General features: G+C 34.5%; 1 protein-coding gene across 5 annotated transcripts in view; it reads left to right on the top strand.

Annotated features, from left to right (window-relative positions):
* TASP1 (taspase 1) overlaps positions 1-26,957 on the top strand; it is a 272,025-nt gene that overhangs the window by 16,933 nt on the left and 228,135 nt on the right. For 4 of the 5 annotated variants that reach the window (XR_009344681.1, XR_009344682.1, XM_059134054.1 and 1 more), the window contains exon 5: positions 21,643-21,763. Coding sequence is in view for 3 of the 5 variants with exons in the window: in XM_059134054.1 (XP_058990037.1) it covers positions 21,643-21,763 (121 nt within the window). In the remaining 2 variants the exon portion in view is untranslated. Of the gene's footprint in view, positions 1-4,002; positions 4,159-21,642; positions 21,764-26,957 lie in introns of those variants that run through there. The other variant, XM_059134057.1, reaches the window with a different exon arrangement.

The raw sequence follows: 26,957 nt of genomic DNA, 5'->3' as shown, positions 1-26,957 counted from the left end.
CTTTATATCATGTTGAATATTTTATTACATTTTTCTCCAGTGATGAATCAATCATACTTTTAAAGAATTTACCTGTTTATGCTTAAAAGTGATTAAAAATACATTCTGGAATAGTAAGTTAATCATGAGTAAGTGAGCTCTATAGTTTTGAATGATGACCTCTGTTTTTTAAGAGCGTGGATAGGAAGTTCTTTTTTAAACAAACTTGTTTTATTATTTTTGACTGGGCTGTGTTACACGGATAATGGGAGTACAGGAGTGAGTTTAGTATATTTCTCTTCCCCCACCCCCACTGTTAAATTTGGAGAAGAATTTCAATTAATTATCTTTAAGAATCATTTTGATGTGGAATCTTTGAGGTATCTTAGTAGTTTAAAGGCTAAGGTCATTGGAAGAATTTTCCTAAATCTTAAGAATTATGTTGGAAGTCATGCTTGTACTGCCCCCTGCAGTTTCGGTTGCTTTGATTCACCACCTTTAAGCAAGGTGAGGTTTTCAAGAGTTCAGTTGGAGTATTGTAATAGTTCGGGTCAATGGAATGATACAAGGAAATCAGATTCTAATATTTTCTGTACTTAGAAAATTAAAAGTAACAATCTTAAGTCCTTTCAGCTTACTGAAAAGCCCCAGAGAGTTTGGTTTATAATGTATTACATTTAATTTGAGAGTACCTACTTTTCTTTTCTTTAGTTTTGACCAATCTATTCAGTCAAGCTAAGTCTTGTCCTGATTGCTGAAATCATACCTTTTTTTTGGACTTTGGGATGTACTTTTTTTGGGTACAAAAAGCCCCTTATTTTTTAAATTTAGGCAGAATTCCTTGAACACTTTACTAACTGTGGGCTGAAGTGCCTGAAATGGTTTAATGGTCCTTACTGGCTAGAAGGGGTATCTGGCCTGTATTTAAGGAAAAAAAATATATACATATATATTTTTAAAAAAATACATATATATATAGATATATGTATATCTATATATCTATTTATCTCTGTGTGTGTGTGTATATATATGTATATATATATATATATGTGCACCTGGGTGACTCAGTCATTAAGCGTCTGCCTTCTACTCAGGTCATGATCCCAGGGTCCTGGGATCAGGCCCCACATCAGGCTCCCTGTTCCCCGAGAAGCCTGCTTCTCCCTCTCCCACTTCCCCTGCTTATGTTCCTGCTCTCGTTATCTCTCTCTCTGTCAAAGAAATAAATAAAATTTCAAAAAATATATATACATATGAGAATTTGCACTTACCCAAAGAGTCAAAAGTACACTGATTTCAACTCCATGCCATAGGGGAGGAAGAGACAAGGTAGAAGAAATTTATTGGTATAGCCACATGCACACTTATGCAGGCCATCTAAACACATCATTTTTGACCTTTTCTTAGAAACCGATTACCTTGTGTAGTTTCATTACCCTTGTTTACTACTACAGACAAGTGATGTCATCCTAAGACTACCATTTCTGGACAGTAGAGGGATCTTTGTCATTTAAAGGAGTGGGGAGGTGAGTGCATAAGATCTGCCCGTTAAACTTACCAGCTTCTCTCCTCAGGATTTTGGGAAGGAAGGTGGCCACTTCATTTGAGGCGTGCTCTACAGTATGGGAATGAAAATGATATGACACCAAAGTGCATTTTGTTTATCTTCAAAATGTAAGGAGGGAAATGGAAAGGCTAGTTTATAGATCGTATTTTAATTTACTGTTAAACTGATTTGGCCCTATTGTTTCACTTAGTTGTTTATAGCTTTTTTGAGATTGTCCTTACAAACTGATGGAAAAGTGACTTCTATCTTTTGGATAGTGCAGTTTTGATCTCATGATAGTGGAGAAGAGGTATTGTGAAGCATCTTGATCTTCTTATCTGGGGCTATTCATTTGGAAGACAGTTCTTTTCATGGCTGCTTTGGAATAGTTTTGGTTCAGGTAGCGGCAGTGGATTATAAACTCTACACCATAATTTTGCACATTTCACATGGTATAGCTTCTGATATGAATTTCTTCTTTGAGGAAATTGGTTATAGCTCTGGATGAGTCAACTTAACTTAGAAAGTGTGTCACAGATTCTGATGGAAAACAGGCTTCTTGTAAAATCCTTACTGAAGCTCCTTTTGCACATCAATGTTTTTCTGAGAAAATGTTAATTAATAATAATTTCTAATAAGGAATTCCTTTCTAATAAGGAATCATGGATGAAATGTGAATGACACACTTTTGAGAGGTCATTTGTAGTCATGCATGAGAAAACTGATGAATCTGGCTGAGAGTTTGAATTATGTAGGCTTTCAGAGATTTTGGTCAATTCATTTTGAAAACTATTTTGGTAGATAGAATACTGTGTATTAAAAATTGTGGTTATTTTGGTAGATAGTTATTTTGGTAGATAGAATACTGTGTATTAAAAATTGTGGTAGATATAGCTTTGACATTTCATATAGTGAGAGGCAGCTTGCACAGTCTCCTTTGTTAAAAATGTTTTGTTGAGTTTATATTATTCTAAGTGGACACCGCAGTTCTTATGTTGACTTAATTTGATTAATCCTTTAAGGCTCCCTATGATCAAGGGAGATGGTAAGTCATGGCTGAAATTTGTTTATTGTCCAAATGCTTTAACATTTAAAGAACAGATTATATCGGGCACATGTTTTTATATCTGTTTTGCTAGAAGCTGTTGTCTGTGGGTCTCTGTTTAATCCAATATGATGCTTGCTTATAAACTCTAGGAAAGTTCTTTAAGAAGTAACTTCTTATAGATGGCCAATAGTTTGGGATATGAGAGGAAAAAAACTGTTTGGATTATGACATATTTATATTATTATATATAATATCATTACACTTTTATCTGTCTCTATATCCTCTTAGACCTAGAGCCAGCTCTGCATGCATTTCTTTAAGGCAGGGATCTCCAGAATGTCATCACTGTTGACTAGTCTGTTGTTGGTGCCCCCAATCAAGCCTCTGTGCAGCTGCAGGATTAGGCCACATCCCCTGTTCTTGGCCTGGCATTGTAAATGTGTGCCACAGGGAGGGAGAGAGAGAGCGAGCGAGCATATAAGGCCTGCCAGTCCTTGAAATACTTGGTGGTCGTGGAGATGGTATGGATTGCTCCTGGCATATGCGTATATCTAGGATGGAAGGGGATTTGGGAATGGCTGATATACCCAACTTCCTCTCAACAGACCTGTTTGCAAGTTTGCTTGTGGAGTTTCTTTGTGAGTAGACACTTAACCACATCCTGCCACATACCCTACTCAGTGTTTTTTGTTGTTGTTGTTGTAAAAAGTGGGACATTTGTTTTATAGATGTTTCTGTTTATTTGGGAGGTTGGAAGAATATGTAAATAAATGAGCATCTCCATTTTTCTGAACATTTTTGGTTTGCAGAGATCATCTTTTCATAAGCAGAGGGTAGCTGAATATTTCAGTGGTTCCTTGCTTCCTCCTCCCTTCCCCTCCCATGAGGTGTTGAACACACTGGAAGACAGTTTGAGGCATTTAGCTCACATATATTCAAGTGCCCATTAACTATAATATGACTGATGAGTCTAATTTTAGACCTAACACTCTTGAAAGTCTCATTTTTCTCTTCAATTTATAATATCTTTTATTCTCTGTAATGTGGGGAGGACCTGTTTTTGTGTATTTGAAGCAAGGAGTTTTACTTTTTATCCTCTGTAGTACTTAACCTGTTTTCATTGCATGAAGTGTGAGCTTTGTCTTTAGATTTTCTTTTTCCTTTTTTTTTTCCCCCCAACTTGGTATCATTGATTATTTCGGTCAAAGACCCCATTTAGCATTATTTCCAGTGGTGCTTCAGTATTTCTGTGTATTCCAGCTGTTTATAGAGTCTTTATGTTTCTCTGCATTTTTTTTTGTTTTATTTTTTGAGGTGTACATACACAGTTACACTTCATGGAGTTGCATCCAGCCAAGTATCCATGTTCTTCTTGTGAAGAGGCAGAGAAAATCACCTCTCCCAAGAATTTCCACCTTCTGACCAAGGGAAATGTGTCCTGAAGAGCTGTACGCAGATGGGAGGCAACTTGTTTGCTTGTTCTGCTGCTAGAGCATTGATTTAATTAGAAGACAGGCTGTGGGTGGCCATGTGCAGACAAAGAAGCACCAGACATGTCGAGCCCAGTTAGCCTGGGACAGTAAAAGTAAGTTACACTCTTTTTAAAACACTTTTGAGTAGTGATGCTAATTCTTGCCTTTAGTACTTAGGGGCAACTTGTAACTTACTGTTTGTGTTTATACAGTGGGTACACCTGTTCTTTTCTGAGGACCCTAGAAATTAAATGTGCTTTCTAGCACAAAGTACCTGCTTAATGGAAAAGCAGTGATTTTTTTTTTCTTTAAAATTTTTTTAGAATAAAAAGCAAACTGAATCAATTATTACATTCTGATTTAATTTTACACTACATCAAAACTGTGTATTAGTTTTTGGTCAAGTCAAAACACTGAAGTATAGAGCTTATTATGTTTTACTTTGTACTTATGGGAACATGAAACAGTTTCCTCTTTTTTCTAGCCATTTCTTGATAAGTTGTGTGGACCTTATCAGATGTATTCATCTTGGCTGAATCTAGAAGATATGGCCCAAGACTAGACTTAGCAGTTCCTGTGGAGCATGTAGTTTTATATGTGAACCCTCATTTTGCTCTTTGAATTGGTACTCTCCAAGAACATATTACATTTTGGAATTCAGTTTTGAGCTACTTAAAGCTGCATTTGGTAGTACAATGGAGTTGGTGGTAATCTGTGTTTTGGCTGTGTGGAAGCAATTTAGACTTATGAATTGAGTCCTGTATGTCCTAAGATATAAGATTCATTGGCCCTTATATTTGTAGCAGTGTGACTATTGAATCATTTTGTGCGTGTGCATGTGTGTATTTGGGTCATCAATTTTATAATCGAATATCTACTGTTGTTTTTTTTTCTACTTTCTTGTAATTTCTGTGCTAAGAAGCTTTTTCTGTGTTGAACATTATCACAGGCTGATATCATGAAAGACTGCCCTCTGATTTTAAGTTTTTGCCCCTTTTCCCAGATTTATTTAGAATCTGGAAAGGAATGAAGAGACTTAAATGATTTTTAGGAATCCCAGCAGGATCACATCCTAATTCCCACTCCAAAGCAGGACAAAATATTGCTTCAGTTTTCTTTCATTCATATTCTCTCTGTTCATCTCTCTCCAGTTCTTATGTGTGTAGTAGATTTTACCTAAATGTTAGAATAATGCAGGATCGCATCCCACTATAGCGGAGCAAACAATTTATAATTAAATTCTAGGTATCCCAGTTGATGAAAGTTCTTTGGTCATTCCCACTGCCAGGGAATTGTTACTAGTTGTCATTCTCACTTAGGGTCTAGCCTCCTGCATGGTACACACATTTCCTGGTAGTTCATGACACGCTTATTATACTAGAACGTAGGATATCAACACTGTTAACACTTGTTAGGCTTCTTAGAAAATCCAGAGTGAGGAACTTATTTATGTTTTCTTCTCTTGGAGTATGTGCAGATGTTAACATTTTCTAGTGTGTTGAAGTCATCTTAATAAAAAGAAGCATTATAGGTTACTACTTATAAGTTAGTAATCCCCCTTTCTCCCTTCCAATTCTCACCAGGTCCTCACCTCACATTTGATAGAAGGATGACTTAAGTCATTGTGATCCCATGGTCTGTTAGATTCTTTTTGAGTGATATTTCCGTATTATTGTCAACATGGTTAAAAGGTGTAATTATTTAGGTTGAAGGGAAGTGTAAGTGGATGCCAAATTTAGCTCTACTAGAGAAACAGCTACATTTGTCTCTCCTATTGTAGCTCATGTGGAAAGGACAATCTCAGGTACTGTGTGTGCTAACTTCTTCCTGGACATGGTAAAGAATCCAACTAAAACAAAGTTTAAAACTATTTCAGATGTGCAAGTCTATTGGAGCCAATATTTTATTTTAGAGTTTTGTGTTATGTTTGACAAGTAACTCTTTGTACTGCAGTTCTGTGGCTTTCAATTAAAAAAACCCATGAAAATAAACTGCTGTGATGTCCTTTTTCTGCTTAATTATGTTATATATTTATTTGCAAATTAGGCAGGTTAATAATAGAGGTTGAGTATAGAGGTGCAGTGCTTTTTTACTAAAGATATTTTTTGGTAATAAAGAAAAAAAATACTTCTAGTTTTTATCAAAATATTGTATGCCAGATCAACAGTTGCTCTAATGAACAAGTATCAACATTTATTGCAATTTTTATGACATTTCTAGAAGAGTTTGGATGTTTCATGAGGATCATAAAAAGCCTTAGTTCCTAATACATGTGCTATTGTATGTGAAGCTTTTTTCCCAATATAAAATATGTTGTCTTTCGTGTTATTGAAGCATTAAAGAAGTGAACTGTCCTAGATACTAAAACTGGTATTCAATGTAACATATTTGACTTAAATGTTCACAGGGTGTGATGCAAACAAATGCTCTTTCAATTTACATCCAGGAGAGCTAAAGTATTACTTTAACACATGTTAAAAGTAGAGCACTGTAACTATTTGGCTAGATATAATTCCAGGCTGTCTAAGTTGAGTAATTTCCCCAGGCATTCCAACTTTGATCAACCACAGCAAGAACTTTTAGCATGTCTGTAAAGCAGCCAGTGCATCTGTAAATATGTCCTGAGGTAGAGAGAATGCCAGAAAAAGAAAGAATACTTGCTGTCGTTAAGGAGCAGTTACAGAATGAAAATGGAAAGTTTTTTTGTTTCCCTAGGAACTTTTTTTAGATCATTGAGCCTCTGATGTCTAAGTATGCCCTGTGGTTCTGTATTAATGAATGAAAGATACTTCATTTGGGCTTAGTAAAAATGTTTTCTGGCTAACTGCTGCTGAAACTTATTGGTTAGAGTCCATTAATTCTTAACATTTCCAGTCTTTATTAATGTAATGTTAATTGGCTAAAAAAATCCAACATAAACAAGAGTGTATATCAGTCAAGTGTGTCTTGATTGTTTTTCATTGGCTAGTATTTGGGTGAAAGTATTGTCATATGCCCTGTTTTAGAGAATAATTCTAAAAACAGGCAGCAACATCACTATAGAAATAATTTCTTAATACCTTTGTTTTCAACAAAGGTGAAAATAGGTTTTTTGGGTTTTATTTTCAGTGACTTGAATATGAATTTGCAAATATCTATTAGTTTCTATATACAAACATTAACTAAGAATTTATAATGGTAAATTGCCCTGTGCTATGTTGGGAGCTGCATGTTTCCCATATTTTTGGACACAACATGCTCTTATCACATGGATATCACTTGCCTGGAGGTTTTTTAAGGAATTAGTAACTACTTGCCTGCTGGATATTAAATTGGACATTCTGGCTAGCTTTTTTCTGTCTTTGTTTTCTGTAGTCCCGTGATAACAAATATTGTGACTTCTAATTAGCTCCAGTTGTGAAAGTTCTGCTTTTTAAGTCAATATTATATCAAACATTAATTGAGGGGTGCCTGGGTGGCTCAGTGGGTTAAGCCTCTGTCTTCATCTCAGGTCAGGAGCTCAGAGTCCTGGGATTGAGCCCTGCATCGGGCTTGCTGCTCAGGTGGGAGCCTGCTTTCCCCTCTCTCTCTGTCTGCCTCTCTGCCTACTTGTGATCTCTCTCTCTCTCTGCATCAAACAAATAAATGAATGAATAAATAAAATCAATCAATCAGTCAATCAATCTATTGAAAAAAAAACCTGACATTAGGATGAATCCATAATCTTGTAATTTCTATATGGTAGATCCCTATGATCGTCCACATTTTTCAGTTACTCAAAACAAGGATAACACAGTTAAATAAAATTAACTAGCAGTAAAAACAACAACAAACAAACAAACAAAAAACCTAGTAGCTTTACCTTCTCTTAATAGAGTGTTGTTGTTGTTTTTTTTCATAACTGGACAAAAGGCAGTATAATTGGTAGATTTACAGCTTTTAAGCCCATCCCCAATATCCTGAAAGAGGTGCAGAGAAATGGTGATTGGGCAAGTTGTGGAGGGTGGGTAGGGGAAGGGCAAAGTTTGGGTAAGCTAATTGTGATTTCATAGGCAAGGTACTCAAGTGGATTTCTGAGTTGGTTACCTTGTTATTGTTTGTTTGCCCAAGAATTTTTCTGTATATATTGTCCATCTGAATGCTATTGATTTCTTCAAATTTAATATTTGCTTGATTTCATGTGCCTGTTGCTTTCATCTTGAAATCTCTATAGTTCACACTGAGATGAGAGCCAGCTTTTATAAAACTATGTAGGATCTGGTATCTAATTTATAGATAGATTCTTACTATCCTTTAATTATTTTACCTGATTCTCTTTGTCATATTTTACATATTACCCGAATATTGATACCACTGTGCCCCCCCCCATGTAACTGTGTAAGTTTTACATGTTTTTGTGTGTGTGTTTTGTTTTTTGAATTTTTCTGCTCCAAACTACTAGCCGCAAAGAGAGTATCATGTTTTATCATTTTGATAATGGCAGTCACTATTGGATTAAGTTGTAGATGAAGTTGATTAATAGTGATCAAGGAAGTCTTGAGAAAAATTCTAGGATTCCTCATTCTTCTTGTGGATTCTGGGGATAAAGCTTATCTGACTTGTTTGTAGGAGCAAAAAAGTATTATAAATTCCAGTCGTCATAATCAGAAGATATGTGGCATTCCTGACCACTAACCCGGCACTTCTTAGTAAATAAAGTGTGTTGACATGTAGTAGTTAGATTATAGGGCTTACTTCTGTATTTATTTTTCTTGTTTAAATAGCAAAAAGGAAGAATATTCAGTATTTTAAATATTCAACTAAGCATGAGAATGAAATCACGATTTGTTGTTTGGACTGGCATTTGTGTCAGAGAGCTTCTTTGTCTGGAATCTGTATTATATATTCAGTTTTCACTGAAGACTTAGCAAAGCTCAGATTTTGCATCAGAAGCTTGATACCTTACTAACTTGTGGGCCAGTGGTTGCAGAAGAGACACCTCATATGTTAATTGGCTCATAGACTAGTTTTAAAAATTGGAATATGTTGCCAACATTTAAAAACTAGGAGACTCAAAAATCTGGATTTCAAACTTCTTTTGAAGAAAATAAGACCTGGCCACATGGAGCATGCATTCTCTCAGGGCTATAGTCTGCTAGGGCTGAATGACAGCTGCCATTTTTGGCACAGGAGGCTTTGTAATTAAGACTGTATTTCAGTTCAAGGTAAAGCAGAAAATAAGACTTGGACAGATACACCAACTTTTGTCTTGTTGAAAGGGCCAAGAAAATGAATTGATAGCTTAACAGGGATTTCTACCAAAAGTAAGAGTAAAACTGGAATGAGCTTTGATTTAATTTTTTGCAGTTGGAATTGGACTGAAATATTAACTTATTATTTTGAAAATGAACTTCAAATCAAACTAAAGACTTTCAAAAAATTTCCCATTGAAGCACTTTGAACCAGAACCTAGTATTTCACTCCAAAGAGTTTAGAGCTGGAGCTAAAGCAGATCAAAATACTGTATGGCCCAACTAAGATTGAACTAAATTGTTCCTTTATTTACTTTTTGTCTCAGGAGTAAAATATTATTTTCAGTGTTCGTGGTTAAGAATGTACCAGAAATGACCATAAGTACAAGAATATTGCACTACTTTCCAAACTTTGTCTTGCTTAGCTAATTTAGCTTCCAACATCATTTATCTTATCTTGAGCCCACTACTTTGTAATGGAAAACATACTTAGAAAAGTCGTTGATTTGCACATAATATTTGTGGCTGCATATGTGAGGATTACCCAGAAAGCTTTGTATGTCCTTTTTAGTAATTCTCTCATTTTATTAATCTTTTTCCAATTCATCTAATTTTTCTTCAGTAAAATTGAATCTTGGCTCCCAAAGTGGTTAGCTTTTGTAGCCTCTCATAGTTCATTTGTGTGTTTTTGCTTTTTGCCTCTTCCATGCTGTTGCTGATAAATGCCTTTATTTTTTAAAAATTTAAAAAAGCTTTTATTTATTTATTTGTAAGAGAGAGGGAGGTGAGAGAGAGAGAGCGAGAGAGAGAGCGAGCATGATTGGATGAGAGGGGCAGAGGAAGAGGGAGAAGTATCCGATCCCAAGACCCTGAGACCGTGACCTGAGCCGAAGGTAGAGGCTTAACCACTGAGCCACCCATGTGCCCCAAATTAATCATTTAAAAGTAATGCAGTGGTATTCAAACATTCATAATACCATACCACTATCACTTTCTGTCTTGTTCCAGAAACACTTCTATCTCCACAAAGGGAACTGTGTACCTATTAAGCACTTGCTTTCCATTCCCTCCTCTCCTAGCCCCATGGCGACCACTAATCTGCTTTCTGTCTCTATGGATTTACCTATACCAGATATTTCCTATAAATGGAATCATACAATATGTGATCTTTTGTGTCTTCTTTTATTCAGCATAATATTTTTAAGATTCATTCATATCATAGCATGTGTCAGAACTTCATTCCTTTTGTAGAGGATTATTCAGCATTGTTCACGATTATGCCACAATGTATTTATCCCTTCATCTATTGGTGGACATCTAAGTTGTTTCTACTTTTTCACAATTGTGGAAAGTGTTGCTGTGAACATTCCTGTACAAGTATTTGAGTACCAGATTGTTAAGTCATACTAACTGCGTATTTAAGTTTTTGTGGAATCATCAAACTGTTTCCACAGCAGTTGACCGATTTTCTATTACCAACGGCAGTGTATAGTTACTCTGTATTCTTGCCAGCACTCGCTCTTTTTGTCTTTGTGATTCTAACCTTCTTATAGGTGTGAGGTGGTACATCACTGTGGTTATGATTTTTATTTCTCGAATGATTAATGATGTTGAACATCTTTTCTTTCTTTCTTTCTTTTTTTTTTTTTAAGATTTTATTTATTTATTGGACAGACAGAGATCACAAGTAGGCAGAGAGGCAGGCAGAGAGAGAGGAGGAAGCAGGCTCCCCACTGAGCAGAGAGCCCGATGCGGAGCTCGATCCCAGGACCCCAGGACCATGACCTGAGCCGAAGGCAGAGGCTTTAACCCACTGAGCCACCCAGGCGCCCCTGAACATCTTTTCATGTGCCTGTTGACCATTCGTCCATCTTCTTCTGAGGAATGTCTGTTGATGTCTATTCAAGTCCTTTGGCCATTTTTGAATTGGGTTGTTTTTTGGTTATTAGGAGTTCTTGATATGTTCTAGATACTATAGTACTGCTGCAAGTCTGAAATTATGTCAAAATAAATACTTGAAAGGAAAAATAAATTGTAATTACCCACATAGTTTTCTTGTCTCCTCAGTATAGCCCTCTGACCATGCCCAGTACTCCCTGTCTCCTGGCCTGTTTCATTTTTCTCCATCATGTTTACTGCTATGTAATATGCCATCTGATTTATTTAATGTCTTATTGTCTGTCTCCTATAGCTAGAATGGGGGTTCCACGTGGGAAGGATATTTTTCTGTTTTGCTGTATCTCCACGGTTTACTTCCCAGATTTATAAACTATAGCCTGAAAGCCAAATCTGGACTGCTGCTTGTTTTTGAATGGTCTGCAAGCTCAATATGGTTTTTACTTTTTTAAATGATTAGAAAAAAAGTCAAAAGAAGGATAATGTTTCATGACACCAGAAAATTATATGAAACTTAAATTTTGGTGTTTATAAATGAAATTTTATTGGAACAAAGCCATGCTTATTCCTTTTTGTATTTTCTCTGGCTGCTTTCATGCTACAAAGGCAGAGTTGAGTAGCTATGGAATTGCCTGTGTGGCCCCCAAAGTCTGAACTATATAATGTATCTGGTGCTTTACAGAAAAGATTTACCTGCCACATAGGTGGCCAATAAATGTCTGTTGAGTGAATGAAACTTAACCTGTACCACCACAGAGGAATCTAAATTGGAAATCTTTCAGTAATCCAGTTCTCAAAAGTTTGACCTTAATTAGCTGCTGAACAAACCCAAAAAAATCCCCAAGTGATTTTTTTGTATATGTGCTGCTGAAATGAGCACTCCAAATGACTTTTTGGTGATACATTTTCACTGATATCTATTCATCCTGTAAATAATGAGAATTGATGATAAAATGCCAGGGAATTTGTAATTCTTAGGAGAGTGTCAGATAGGATAAGTGTACTGCACAGGTTTTGCCAGTGTTAGTTTGAAAAAGACTGTAAGAACATGGGGTATACATCCTGTTTTTATTACTGCGTTTAAGAAAAAGTCAACAATTAGTTTGTTTTAGAAGCTGTTTTTTCCCTCTTTCTCTTCAGCTTTAGGTTAATAAAGCTATCTGCTTGTTGGTGAAGGCAATAATTAAAATGATTAACACAATTTGAATAAGTAACCATATTATCACATAATTTCATTCTACTATATTTTATTCATCTTATGATATATTTGTTGATTTGCACTAGAGTAACAGGATATGAATACTAATATATTAGTAATTTCCTGTAAATATCTAACTTCTTATAGGAAGATAGAAATTGGACAAACATAAATCATTTTATATAAAAATGATTTTATAATGTGACAGTCTAGTTTTTATACAACATTTGAAAACTAAATTGTTTGTATCTGTAAGAGCTGTTAATAGAGGTCTCATAATAGATCCCCGGAGGTACAGTATACCCTTTAGCCTTGCAAATAGTTCTTATTTTATTTTATTTTATGCTTTCAGCAAAAGACATTAAATGGGTAATACAGGTTGTGGTTTATAGTGAAAGAGTAATGTTTTGCAGATCTTTGCCTTGGCTTGGTGTTTCCAAATTTTGTTAATAGGAAAGGGTTTACAGGTCATGATGGGGATGTAGCTCCTGACTTGCATTCTTGGCCTTTCCACCCTCTCTTCGCTGGGTCAAGCAGTCAGAGGGATCTTACTTTGTAAAACTTGTGTCTCCTCTGAAGGTTATGAGTAAGCTTAAAAAATATTTTGCTTTTAAAATTTCATCTTGTAGAAGCTGAAAATGCTCTGGCTTGAATTTATTTCATTTCTCTTTTTTTAATTGTGAAAAGATTAGATTCTTAATACTCTTAAATTCTGGCATTTCTCTGTTAGAGTAACTTGTAAGGATAAATATCAGCTTAAGGGTTATAATTCACAATTATCCTATTTATATCTAGTTATAATTAACTCCTGTTCATTCATTCTACAGATATTTATTGAGTACCTAATAAATGCCAAACATTACGTTAGACATTAGGATACAACACCGAAAAAGACAAATTATTGTACTTATGGGGCTTAACATTCTGGGGATAGAACTACACAAAAAGTACATGTAATATCAGGTAATGAAAAGTGCCGTAAAGAAGCACAAGATAGTGAGAGGAAAAAAAATGGTTGGGAAAGTTGGTGAAATGCTAATAACTCAGTAAGGGGAAGGCCCTCTGATACCATGTGAACAGAGACTTAAATGAAATAGAGGAGAAACCCATGTGAAGATGTTGGGGAAGAGAGTTTTTGGTTAGAGGAAAAAGTGCCCTATTATCCCTTATTCCATCTTATTCTTTATACCACATCACTGTTGGACATTAGCTATTTATACGTATGTATATATATGTGTTTACACACACACACACACACACACACACACCTTCACACACATGTGCGTGCACACGCACATGGTCTTTATTGATTGGCTCTTTCTCCTACTAGAGTCACTCACTACACTTAGCATTTCAAAGGATTAAATGAACAAATGTAAAAGCCCTAAGGTGGCAATGTTCTCTATGTGCCCATGAATTGCAAGGAAGTCAGTGTGGCTGGTACATAAGATGTGTGAGGGAGGGAGGGCCAGGTCATGTAGGATCTTGTAACCCTTGGGAATTAGGACTTTAGATTTTAAGTATTATGGGAAACCATTTAAATTTTTGAACATGAGAATAACAGGGTCTAATAGATATTAGAAGGATTGCTTGCTACTAATTGGGTGTAATTATTTCTAGTTGTACAAAATGATTTAGGTCAGAAAATCAACAAATGACCATTTAAAAACTTAATGTATATTTTTTGTAAGGGGAAAAGTAGTATATAGGTGATTAGTTTGTATCAAGTGAGAGGTACACTTCTTTTTTGTCTGTTTTATCAAAGTATAATTTATATACAATAAAATTTACCAATTTTAATTATATAATTTGATGTTATGATAAATGTATACAATCATGTAACCACCAATATAATCATGATATGTGACATTTCTGTCACTTCCAAAATTCCCTCTTAATGTCTCTCTACAGGGGAGAGGCATTCTTTCAGTGGCCCCTGGCAACCACTGTCTGCTTTTTATCATAATTTGGCCTTTTCTAGAATTTGGATTAAATATAATCATACACTATGTGGTCTTTTGTGAGTGGCTTCTTTCACTTAGCATGATGCTTTTGATATTCCTTCATATTGTTAGGTGTATTAGGGGTTTGTTCCTTCATTGCTGAGTAGTATTTCATTGTGTTGATATATCATAATTTGTTTATCTATTTACCAGTTGATGGTCATTTGGGTTGCTTCCAGTTTTTGGCTGTTCTGATTAAGCTGATATGAACATTTCTATTCAAGTCTTTATGTGGACATATGCTTTCATTTTTCTTGGATAAATACCCAGGAGTAGAATTTCTGGATCTATGGTAAGTGTATGCTTAACATTAAAGAAACTGCCAAGCCATTTGTAATTTTCATTCTCACTAGCTAATGGATGAGGGTTGCAGTTGTTCCACGTTCTTGCCAATACTCGCTATTGTCTGTTTTCTTAATTTTAGCCATTTTATTATTTTATTTCATTTTATTTTAAGCCATTTTAGAGGTTTATATAGTGGTTTTAACTTACATTTCCCTAATTGCTGGTGATGTTATGCATCTTTTCGTATATTATTTGCAATCAGTACATAAAATTGTTTCCCATTAAAAATTTTGGATCATTTGTCTTACTGAGTTGTGTGAATTTTTTATATACTCTGAATGTAAGTCCTTTATTTTGTATATTTTGTAGGTTTTTTTCTCCCAAGCTGTGGGTTGATTTTTTTTTTAAAGAAACTGTCAATTTTAGAACAGTTTTAGATTTACAGAAAAATTCAGAAGATAGTACAGAGAATTCCCATATACTTAACACCTGATTTCCCCTATTACTAACATTTACATTAGTATGGTGTATTTTTCACAATTAATGAACCTGATTTGACACATTATAATTAACTGAAGTCCATACTCCATTCAGAATTCCTTCATTTTTACCTAATGTAAATGCTTTTTCTGTTCCAAAGTGTTTTTTACTGTAGATTTTAAAAATTTTCATCTTAGAAGTTCAGTTTATTTTTTTTTAATAGCTTCCTTTTCTTTCCTTTTACCCTCGTGTTTTCTTATACCTACATGAACATATAGAGCATGTTTGTAAGAGCTGTCTTAACATTATTAGCTAGCTTTGGAATTGTCTGCTACTTCTATCATTTGTGTCATTTCTGGATCTTTTTTTATTGTAATTTCTTCTGGTTATGGGCCATAGTTTTCTGCTTATTTATATGTCTGGTCATCTTTGGGTTTATACTAAACATTGTGAATTTTATATCTTTGGGAGTTGGCTATTGCAGAACTTTGTTTTGGGACACTTGTTCATTGTAAATCATTTTTATTTTTTTGAGGCTTGCTTTAAAACTTTGTTAGTGCTGGTCTAGAGTAAATTTTCTAAAGTTAATTGGGTCTAATTTTTGTGGTGTTACCTTCTGAGACTTTCCCTGATAGCCTCAATCTGGCTGATGGGAAGATAACCTAGTCTCCCCTCTGTATGGGCTCCAGAAATTGTTTAGCTTACTGTTTTCCAAAGCATTTTCCTTTGGCCTTGGAAGTTCCCTAACAAATATATGCAGACTAATACTTATTTAAAGACTCTGGATCTCTGGACTTCTCTCTGTAGCTTTTTTCTTTTTGTACCCTGTACTCCATTTACTAGGCTTTCTAGCCTCCTTGAACTCATAACTTCATCTCCTCAACTCTGGAAGAATGTTGGCTCTCTTTTGGGTTTCTTTTCCCTGAGTTATGGTCTGGAAAGTATCTCTGGGAATTAAGTTGAGGCATCTAATTTGTGACTCTTTTTTCAGGATCACAGTCCTGTGCTGGCCTTTGATTGAAATTCATTTGTTGTGTATTTTGCCCGATTTTCTAGTTAGGAAGATAAATATAATCTCTATTATGTCTTCATAGTCAGAAGTAGAAGTTTAGTAGATATACTTCTAAAAAATTTTATTTATCTTTTAAAATTTCTGTTCAATGTTCCAGAATTCATTGTTTATGCACCACACCCAGTGCTCCATGCAATATGTGCCCTCCGTAATACCCACACCCAACCTCCCACCCTCTTCCCCTCCGAAATCCTCGGTTTGTTTCTCAGAGTCCACAGACTCTCATGGTTCCTCTCCCCTTCCAATTTTCCTGAACTCACTTCTCTCTATACTTTTGAAGTTATATATATAAAAATTTTTTTTTTTTAAATTTAAGTCATCCCTGTACCAAACGTGGAGTCACACATACTACCAACTGAGTCAGTCAGGTGCTCATGAAATTATTAATATAGTTTGAAGTAGGAGAAATATTTTTGAAAAAAATTTCTTCTAAGATACCTTTTAATTTTTTGCACGCTTTTTCATATTTTTAAAATGTTAAATTTAAACCATCATGCAGTAGTCATTTTCAGAATAACTTTGTTCAATCTGTGATTTCTAATTGGATTATTTAAAAAATTTTGCCAAGCTGATAAGCTGATATATTCCATATCAAGGATTGTTGAGATATTGTATACCCTGTTATGATCTTGTATGTATATTTTGGGAATTACTATATGTAGGTAGATGCTTTACATTTTTTTCACATTTCCGTTCCTTTTCCATACTTTGAAGATATGCATGATTAGGCAAGGGAGGTTATATGTAGTAAAGAAAAAAACCTCAAAAAACAAAAAAACCCAAACCGTTGTAATGTAATTTACTTGCTTATAATCTCTTCTGCTCTGTTCTGTATGAAAAGATCCAGGGCAAGAATTCGGTCTTCATCTGTATTAAACCATAATTCTTAATTAATTAATCAATCAATAAAATTAATTATTATTTAATTATTCTTTGGTTGTGATCTCTTTCCCAAGATTTAATTCTGAACTGATTTAGCTAGAAATATTAAGTTGGAAGACCTTAATGAAAATCCTTATGCTTAATTATGCATATCTTTCCTACATCTTATAAAATGCCTTTTCTTATTCATGGTTTTATTTATTTCTCAAGTTTCACAGTTCTGTTCCTTTCCCTTCTCTCTCTCCTTTTTTCTATTCCTACTACTATCATTTCCATGCCAGGTAGTTAGTATTTCAAGCCAAGTTGTAAAATAGCCCTCAGTTTGGTCTCACTGATTTCAGTCTCCTCTCCTTCCTTCTCATACAACATGTGAATGTCAGTTTGTTTCCTTGACCAATATACCCATTTTGACTTTCTCTTATACAGAAATCTTGACTGGCTTCTCAATGTTTTTTTTTTTTTTTTTTTATTCAGGTTCAGCTTCTGATTTATTCAGCATGTCTCAGTCTTCAGATTTGGCTCCAGTAAATCATTTTTGCTAAATGTGTCTTCTGTGGCTCTGATGCTTTCCCATTGCTTATATGTTGCTCACATAATTTCCATCAGCTGGAATTTTCTAGCTTCCTGGCTACCTTCAGGAAGTCTGCTGTTAACTTTTCTGTCTTAGTGGGCCATTGCTTTTGAGTGCTCAAAGCATTTATTATCTGTTTACTCAGTTCTATATAATTACATACTTTTTTGTTTTTTTTTTTTCTATCCTGTGATCTTATTTAAAGTTCTATTGACTATAAGGTTATTTAACTGCATTAGGACAAAAGCCCTGTTCTCTAATCCCTGACCCCTTTGCTCTAGTTATAGGTACATATTAAGAAGGTTTAATGTTGTAGTCAGTTTTCTTGGATCTTGAAGAAATACAGGAAACGGAGTATTTGTAGATGATATGAGGCATTTGGTGATCTAAAGGTTGATCCAGATTTGCCCTAGTTTATTAGATAATATAGGTCTTACCTTAGAACAGAGTTAATTTTCTGGATTGACTCAGTTTTCTAGAATGTGAGGTACAGGAGTAGGCCTTTCATCTATGCAGTGATGCTGAGGAGTGTCAATGTGATCTTTCCACACCCGGCTCTTTTTTTTTTTTTTTTGAAGTCTTTTAGAACTTTGTCCCCATGATGTTTATTTTTGTTGTAAGATTTTATATTGTTACATTCCCCCCCGCCCCCCCCGTATCTGTGGTTGGGAATCATGTATGATAATATATTGACATAACAAGACTAGTGGTATATATATTTAAAAGCTTTATTCACAGTATTAAAAAAATAAGGCAGTATCTTTCTTTTAGATTTCAAATACATGACTGACATCTTTTCGTTTTCTAAAATTTAAATTCAACTAGCTGCCAACATATAATACATTATTAGTTTTTGATATAATGTTCAATGATTCATTAGTTGCATATGTGACCCATTGCTCATCATGTGCTCTTCTGATTCTAGGACTTTATGTTCTGTGTAGTCTGCTGATATAAGTTTTTTTTTCTTCATGGTCTCTTTTTATTTTTATTTTTTTTAAGATTTTATTTATTTGAGAGAGAGATTTGGGGAGGGGGGCGAGAAGGGGGAGAAAAAAAGAATCTCAAGCAGGCTCCATGCTCAAAGTGACGTCTGATGTGGGGCCTGATCTCACAATTGTGAGATCGTGACCTGAGCTGAAATCAAGAGCTGTATGCTCAATGAACTGGCCAACCCAGGGACCCCTTCCTGATATCTTTTTAAATATATAATTCACATACCATAAAATTTACTCTTTCATAGTATACAGTTCACTGGTTTTTAGTATATTAATAAAGTTCTGCAGCTGTTGCATCATCTACTTTTAGTTCATCTGAATCACCACAAAAAGAAAAACAGTACATATTAGCTGTCACTTCCCATTCCCCCTTCTGCAACCCCTGGCAACCGCTAATCTACTTTATGGATTTTATTTTCTGGAAATTTCTTATAAATTGGATCATCCAGTATGTGATCTTTTGTGACTGACTTCTTTGACTTAGCATTATGTTTTTAAGGTTCATCCATATTTTGCCATGTATCAGTACTTTATTACTTTTTATTGCTGATTAATACTCCACTGTATGGATATACCATGTTTTACTTACCCATTCATCAGTTGGTGGGCATTGAGTTGTTTTCAGAAGTGCTGGCATATGAGTATTAAGTAAGCTGTTGTGATTATATGGGTATAAGTTTTGTGTAGATAGTTCATTTCTCTTGTGTATATACCTAGAAATGGAACTGTTGGGTCAAATGGTAACTTTTAAGTTTTTGAGGGGTTTCCAGATGTTTTCCAAGGTGGTGTACCATTTTACATTCCCATCAGCAGTGTATAAGCGTTCCAATTTCTTTATGTCCTTGCCAACACATCTGTCTTTATGATTCTTTTTGATGTTATTGTAAGTGGAATTATGGGTGTGAAGAAGTAGCTTATTGTGGTTTTGATTTGCCTTTCCTTGATGAGTAATGGTGTTGAGCATCTTTTCATGTGATTATCGACCATTTATTTATCTTCTTTGGAGAACTGTTCATTCATATTCTTTATCTATTTTAAAATTGTGTTTTTATTTTAGAGTTGTGGGAAGTTTTTTATATATCTTGGATACAAATTTCTTGTGAAATAAATGATTTACAGTCCCCCACTCCCATTCTATGAGTTTTTCTACCTTTTTTATTGTGTGCTTTGAAACTCAAAAGTTTTAATTTTGATGATATCCAATTTATCTAGTTTTTTCTTTGTTGTTGTTTTTTTTTTTTTTTTTGTGCTTTTGTGTCATATCTAGGAAACTGCTGTCTATTCTGAGGTCATGAATGTTTGCCCTAATTTTTTTTTGAATGGTTTTATAGTTTTAACTCTTACATTTAGGTCTTTGATCAACTTGGAGGTAATTTTTGTATAGAGTGTGAGATAGAACCCAGCTTTATTTTCTTGGATTGAATATCCAGTTGTCCCAGCTCCCCCCAGAAAAAAGACTATCCTTTGTTTATTGAATTGTTCTGGCATAGTTGTTGAATTGACCATAAATGTAACCTTCTATCTGGGCACTCAATTCTATGGAATTGATTGAATTCTATTGCATTGATCTGTATGTCTGTCCTTAGCTATATCACACTTTTAAAAAAATTTATTTATTTATTTGACAGAGATCACAAGTAGGCAGAAAGGCAGGCAGGGGTGGGGTGGGGTGGGGAAGCAGGCTCTCTGCTCAGCTCAGTGTGGGGCTTGACCCCAGGACCCTGAGATCATAACCTGAGCTGAAGGCAGAGGCTTAACCCACTGAGCCACTCGGGTGCCCCTATATCACACTGTCTTGATTACTGTAGTTGTAAGTTATAAAACCTAGAAGTGTGAGCCTCTGATTTCGTTTTTCTTTTAAAGATTACTTTGGTGATTCTGAGTCCCTTGCATTTCCTTATGAATTTTAGGGTTAATTTGTCAAATTCTGCAAAAAAGGTAGCTAGGATTTGATACAGGATTTGAAGCTGTTCAACTTTGGAGAGTATAGCTATCTTAAAGATATTAAGCCTTTTGATCTATGTACATGGCTGTCTTTACATTTATTTAGGTCTTCTTTAATTTTTTCTTAACATGTTTTATAGTTTCAGTATATATAAGTCTTCTACGTCTTTTGTTGAATTTATTCCTAAGTATTTTATTCTTTTTGATTTTATTGTAAGTGGAATTGTTTTCTGAATTTCATCGTTGCATTGTTCATTGCTAATGTGTAGATGTAACAATTGATTTTTGTATATTGATCTTATATTTTGAAACCCTGTTGAACTAGTTTATTTATCAGTCCTAATAGTATTTTAGTGGCACCCTTGGGACTTTTTGTATACAAGATTATGTCATCTTCTATTAAGAGATAATTTTACTTCTTCTTTTCCAACCTAGATGCTCATTATTTCTTTTTCTTGCCTAATTGTTTTGTCCAGAATATCCATTTTAATGTTGAAGAGAGTGAACATTGCTGTATTATCCCTGATCTTAAGGGAAAGCATTCAGTTTTTCACCATTAATTATTATGTTTGCTCTGGACTTTTTCTAGATGTCCTTTATCATCTTAAGGAAGTTCCCTTCTATTTCTAGTTTGTTGAGTGCTTTTCTTATGAAAGGGTGTTGGATTTTGTATTTATTGGTATGGTCCTGTATTTTCTCTTTATGTTATTTTCTTCTTTATTAACATCATGCACCACATTAAGTTTCACATATTAAAACCAAACTTGCTTCCCTAGGATCCCTCTTGTTTATGGTGTATAAGACTTTCATATTTTGCTGCATTTGGTTTGCTAGCATTTCCTTGAGGATTTTTGTGTTTATATTCTCAAGATATATTAGCCTGTAGTTTTCTTTTCTCATGATATCTTTGTCTTGTTTGGGAATCAGGCTAGTACTGGTATCATGCAAGGAGTTGGGAAGTGTTCTTTCCCTTTCTAGTTTTTGAAACAGTTTATAAAGGATTGACATTAATCTTCTTTAAGACTAATGGTATTTTAATTTTTGTTTTTATTTCTTAGGATTCTCCTTTTACAAATGCAGGAATGGGATCTAATCTAAATCTCTTGGGTGAAATTGAGTGTGATGCCAGCATAATGGATGGAAAATCCTTAAATTTTGGAGCTGTTGGAGCACTGAGTGGTATGTGGACATTATAACACATTATCTCTGTTCTCTAAAAAATTATGAATATTACTATATGATGTCTCCTAAAGATTTAGTCCATCTAGTGTTTTCTACAATTCTTGCTTAGAATAGTGTTGAAAACATCGTTTCCTTTTATTGGATGTAAAACATGAAATCTTGAAAGTTTTAAAACATGCAAAGTTTTAAAGAAAATAGTAAAAAGCTTATGTTAGATCTTTGTTAGAATTTGATCATTATCCTCCATCTCCTTGGGATTACAGACATTTAACCTGTGAGTTAGTATATTCCATTAATTTTATGATTATTTGAAATACACACATAATATATTTTTTTGTTAGAAAATTTAAATGATATAAATAAAATTTCCCCTTGACCTTCCAGATCTTTCCTTCTTATCCCTTTCTCCATGGAGAGTTTTAACCAGTAAAAAAATTGCATTTATCTATATTTTTATGTAATAGAAATAGTTTCACATATGTGGTTTTTAAAAAAAAAAATGTACATATTCTTATGAAACTTAATTTTTTCTTTGCATGGGATGTTTCAGAGATTTCCCCCACATCAGTACATATAAGATATATCTAATATTTTATAATTCTTTTATTAAAGCAAATATACATGAAATGCACAGATTTTAATTATAAAGCTGCATTAATTTTTAATTGTATACAGCTATATAAACCATTATCCAGGGCAAGATATGAAATATTTCCATGTCAAAATACAGAACATTTTCAGGGTGCCTGGGTGGCCTTGGTTGAGTATCAGGCTCTTGATTTCAGTTCAGTTCCTGATCTCAGGGTTCTAGGGTCTAGCCCTGCGTTGGGCTTTTCGCACTGCACTTAGCCGGGGGTCTGCTTGTTCTTCTCCCTCCCCTGCTTGTATGTGCTTTTTCTCGAAAATAAATAAATAAAAAATCTTTAAAAAAAAAAAAAAGAACATTTCCATAATCCCAGGAGGGTTTTCTATGCTCTTCCTAGTTCATACCGCCTATACTCTGCTCCTGCCTTACCCTCTCCTCCTGTTCTCCCCTAATTTAGACTGCAGGTACCATAGATCAATTTGCTTGTTCCTGAAGTTTATATGAGTGGAATCATACACCTCTGTGTCTTTTTTTTTTTTCCTTAACACTATGCCTATGAGTTTGACACATTTTTCTGTCACAATAATTTTTTTCTTTTTATTAGTAGTATTTTATTGCATGAATATATAATAAATTATCTATTCTCCTTTTCATGGATATTTGAATAGTTTCTAGTTTTTGACTGCTCCAATGAATATTCTTGTACATGTCTTTTGGTATACATATGTTCTTAATTATCTTGGTTATAAACCTAAGATTTGGAATGATGTTTACCATTAAGATCTTATCCTTGGGTGCCTGGGTTGCTCAGTGGGTTAAGTCTCTGCCTTGGGCTCAGGTCATGATCTCAGGGTCCTGGGATTGAGCCCCACATCCAGGTGCTCTGCTCAGCAGGAAGTCTGCTTTCCCCCTCTCTCTCTGCCTCTGCCTACTTGTGATCTCTCTCTCTCTGTGTCAAATAAATAAATAAAATCTTAAAAAAAAAGTTCTATCCTTAAGATCAGGGATAATATAGCAGTGTTCACTCTCATCACTTCTGTTCAACATTATATTGGATGATACATTTGGGTACATAATGTGCTTTGCTTTAGTTGATATTGCTGGACAGTTTTCCTAAGTAGTTATAATCTATACTTACACTCTGCACTGTATGAGCATTTTAGTTACACTACATGAGGGCCAGCATTTGGCATTGCTATTCTTTTTAAAATGTATCAATTTTGGGGTGGCCTGGGTGGCCTAGTTGGTTAAGTGTCTGCCTTTGGCTCAGGTCATGATCCCAGGGTCCTGGCATTGAACCATATGTTGGACTCCCTGCTTGGTGGGGTGCCTGATTCTCCCTCTCTCTCTGCCTGCTGCTCCCTCTGCTTGTGCTCTCTCTCTCTCTCATTCATTTATTAATTAATAAAATCTTTAAAAAAATAAAATTCATCAATTTTGGTATCTGTGCAGTAGCATTAATTGTTTTTTTTTTTTTTTAAATATTTTATTTATTTATTTGACAGACAGAGAGAGATCACAAGCAGGTAGAGAGACAGAGAGAGGGGGAAGCAGGCTCCCCTCTGAGCAGAGAGCCCAATGTGGGGCTTGATCCCAGGACCCTGGGATCATGACCTGAGCTGAAGGCAGAGGCTTTAACTCACTGAGCCACCCAGGTGCCCCGGCATTAATTGTTTTAATTTAAGTTTCCCTGGTGACTAATGACACTGAGAACTTTATGACATACTTATTAGCCATTTAGATATTCTTGTTTTATGTTCAAAAGTCTTTTGCATATTTTTATTGGATTATCTTTTTTCATTGATTTGTTGAAATACTTTATATATTTGAATGCAGATCATTAGTCAGATACCTGTGTTATGTATATCTCCTCCTAGTCTGTGGATCATGTTTTTATTCTTCTAATGCTGTCTTCTGATGAACTGAAGTTTTTAATTCTAATGTAGTTTAGATTACCAACCTTTTACTTTATAGTTATTTAAAAAATATTTTATTTAAGAAATCTTTGCCTACCCAAAGTTATGAAGATTGTCTCCATTTTTTTCTTTTAATAGTTCTGGTGTTTTTTTTTTTTTTTTTTTTTTTTTAAGTGAGGTTTATACCCACTGTGGGGCTTGAACTCATGACCCAGAGATCAAGAGTCACATGCTCTCCTGACTGAGCTCACTAGGCATCCCTAATAGTACTTTTATTTTATTTTATTTATTTATTTAAAAATAAAATTATTTATTTTCAGCATATCAGTATTCATTATTTTTTCACCACACCCAGTGCCCCATGCAATCTGTGCCCTCTATAATACCCACCACCTGGTACCCCAACCTCCCACTCCCCCCCCCGACCACTTCAGACCCCTCAGATTGTTTTTCAGAGTCCATAGTCTCTCATGGTTCACCTCCCCTTCCAATTTCCCCCAACTCCCTTCTCCTCTCTAACTCCCCATGTCCTCCATGCTATTTGTTATGCTCCACAAATAAGTGAAACCATATGATAATTTACTCTCTCTGCTTGACCTATTTCACTCAGCATAATCTCTTCCAGTCCCGTCCATGTTGCTACAAAAGTTGGGTATTCATCCTTTCTGATGGAGGCATAATACTCCATAGTGTATATGGACCACATTTTCCTTATCCATTCGTCCGTTGAAGGGCATCTTGGTTCTTTATTTTTCACCTTTCACGTTTAGCTCTTTTATCAAGCCCAGATTAATTTTAGTGTATGTAAGATAGGAGCTGACATTAATTTTTTTTCTCTTATGGATATCCACTTGGTTCATTGCCATTGTCAATAGAAAGGACAATGTTCTCTTCACATAACTGTGCTGGCAAATCAGGTGATGGACTGTATGTACAATGGCTTGTTCCTGTACCCTCTGTTCTACTCTACTGTTCTATTTATTGCTATACTTTCTTGATTACTATAGCTCTATATTTTTTATGTTTTCTAATATATTTATATTAGTGATATATATGTATCACTTGATACCTGGTTTGTGTAAGATTCCTAACTTCCTTTTTTTTTCCTTTTCTTTTTTTTCCCTTTTCTTTTTTTTTCCTTTAAGGTTATATCGGCTATTCTAAGTGTCTGGGCATTTTCACAAAATTTTTGAGTCAGCTTGTCAATGTCCATAATAAAACCCTGCTGGGATTTTGATTGGTATTGCATTGAGTATATAGAATCATTTGTGGACAATTGATGTCTTAACAGTATTGGATATTCCAGTCCACAAATATAGGATATGTATATTTATATAAATGTTACTCATGTTTTTTCCTCAGCATTGTTTTATGGTTTTCAGTATAAATATTATATATATCCTTTATTAGTTTTCTTCTAGATACTTAGTTTTTGATGCTATTATAAGTATATAAGTATATAAATTTAAAGTGTCTAATTGTTTTATTGAATTCAGAAATATAATTGAATTTTGTTATTGGGCTTGAATTCACTAGCCTTGATGAATTCACTTGTTCTAGCATTTGAAAATATAGGTTCCCATGTAACTTCTGTATACACAATTATATTACCTATGACTCATGCAATTTTACTTTGTCCTTTTCAATATTTAAACTTTTCATTTTTTTCTTACTTTACTATACTGGCTGTAACATTCAGTACAATGCTGAATGTAAGTGGGGATGGTGTACATCCTTGCTTTGTTCCTGATCTTAGAGGGAGAACATTAAATATTTTACCATTCTGTATGCTCTGCTAGCTTTTGGACTCTCATAGATATTCTTTATCAGATTGAGGAAGTTCCCTTCTAATCTTAGTTTACTGATAGTTTTTATTACAAATGGGTATTGATTGAATTATCATAAAATGCTTTTCTGTGTCTGATGAGGTAAAGAGTTTTTTCCTATATTTTGTTAAACATGAAATTTGTGATTGATTTTTCAATGTTCCTTTTATTGGCATAAAGTCTTCTTGGTCATGTTTGTATCTTTATATTCTGTTGGGTTCAAGTTGCTGATGTTTAAGATTTTGACATCTATGTTCATGTATTAGATTGGGCTTACTTTTCCTTTCTTGGAATATTTTCAGGTTTTGGAATCCTGTTATAGCTGACCTCACAAAATGAATTGGGACTTTTTTTTTTCTAGGAAACAGTTTGCATATGATTGGAATGATTTCTTCTGATAACTCATTAGTTATTCTAAATTAGTGGCATTTTCTTTGTAGGAAGTTTTAAAAAATGGATTCTCTTTCTTTAAGAGTTATAAGATTATGTTTTCCTCTCACATGAGTTTCAAGGAATTTGTCTTTTTCAAATGAGTTGTCAAATGTCTTTACTTAAGGACTTTTTAGTTAGCTTTTTTCCTTGATTTCTAGTTTAATTTCACAGTGGTCAGAGAATATCCTTTATATGATTCCTTATGCTTCCTTATATGATTCCTTCTATGCTTTTTGAGACTTGCTTTATGGCCCAGTTTATGGTATGCTTTGTTAAACATTCCGTGTGGACTTTTTAAAAGAGTAATTATTTTGTGGTTGTTGGGTACATGTTCTGTATGTGCTGGTTTGGTCAATTTGGTTATTCACTTGTTCCAATCTTCTTTATCCTTTCTGGCTTCTATGATGGGTAAGAAAGAGTCTATCAATTAG

The sequence above is a fragment of the Mustela lutreola genome, chromosome 9 (assembly GCF_030435805.1).
Source record: "Mustela lutreola isolate mMusLut2 chromosome 9, mMusLut2.pri, whole genome shotgun sequence".
Taxonomy (NCBI): Eukaryota; Metazoa; Chordata; class Mammalia; order Carnivora; family Mustelidae; genus Mustela; species Mustela lutreola.
This window is presented reverse-complemented; position numbering and strand designations above follow the sequence as displayed.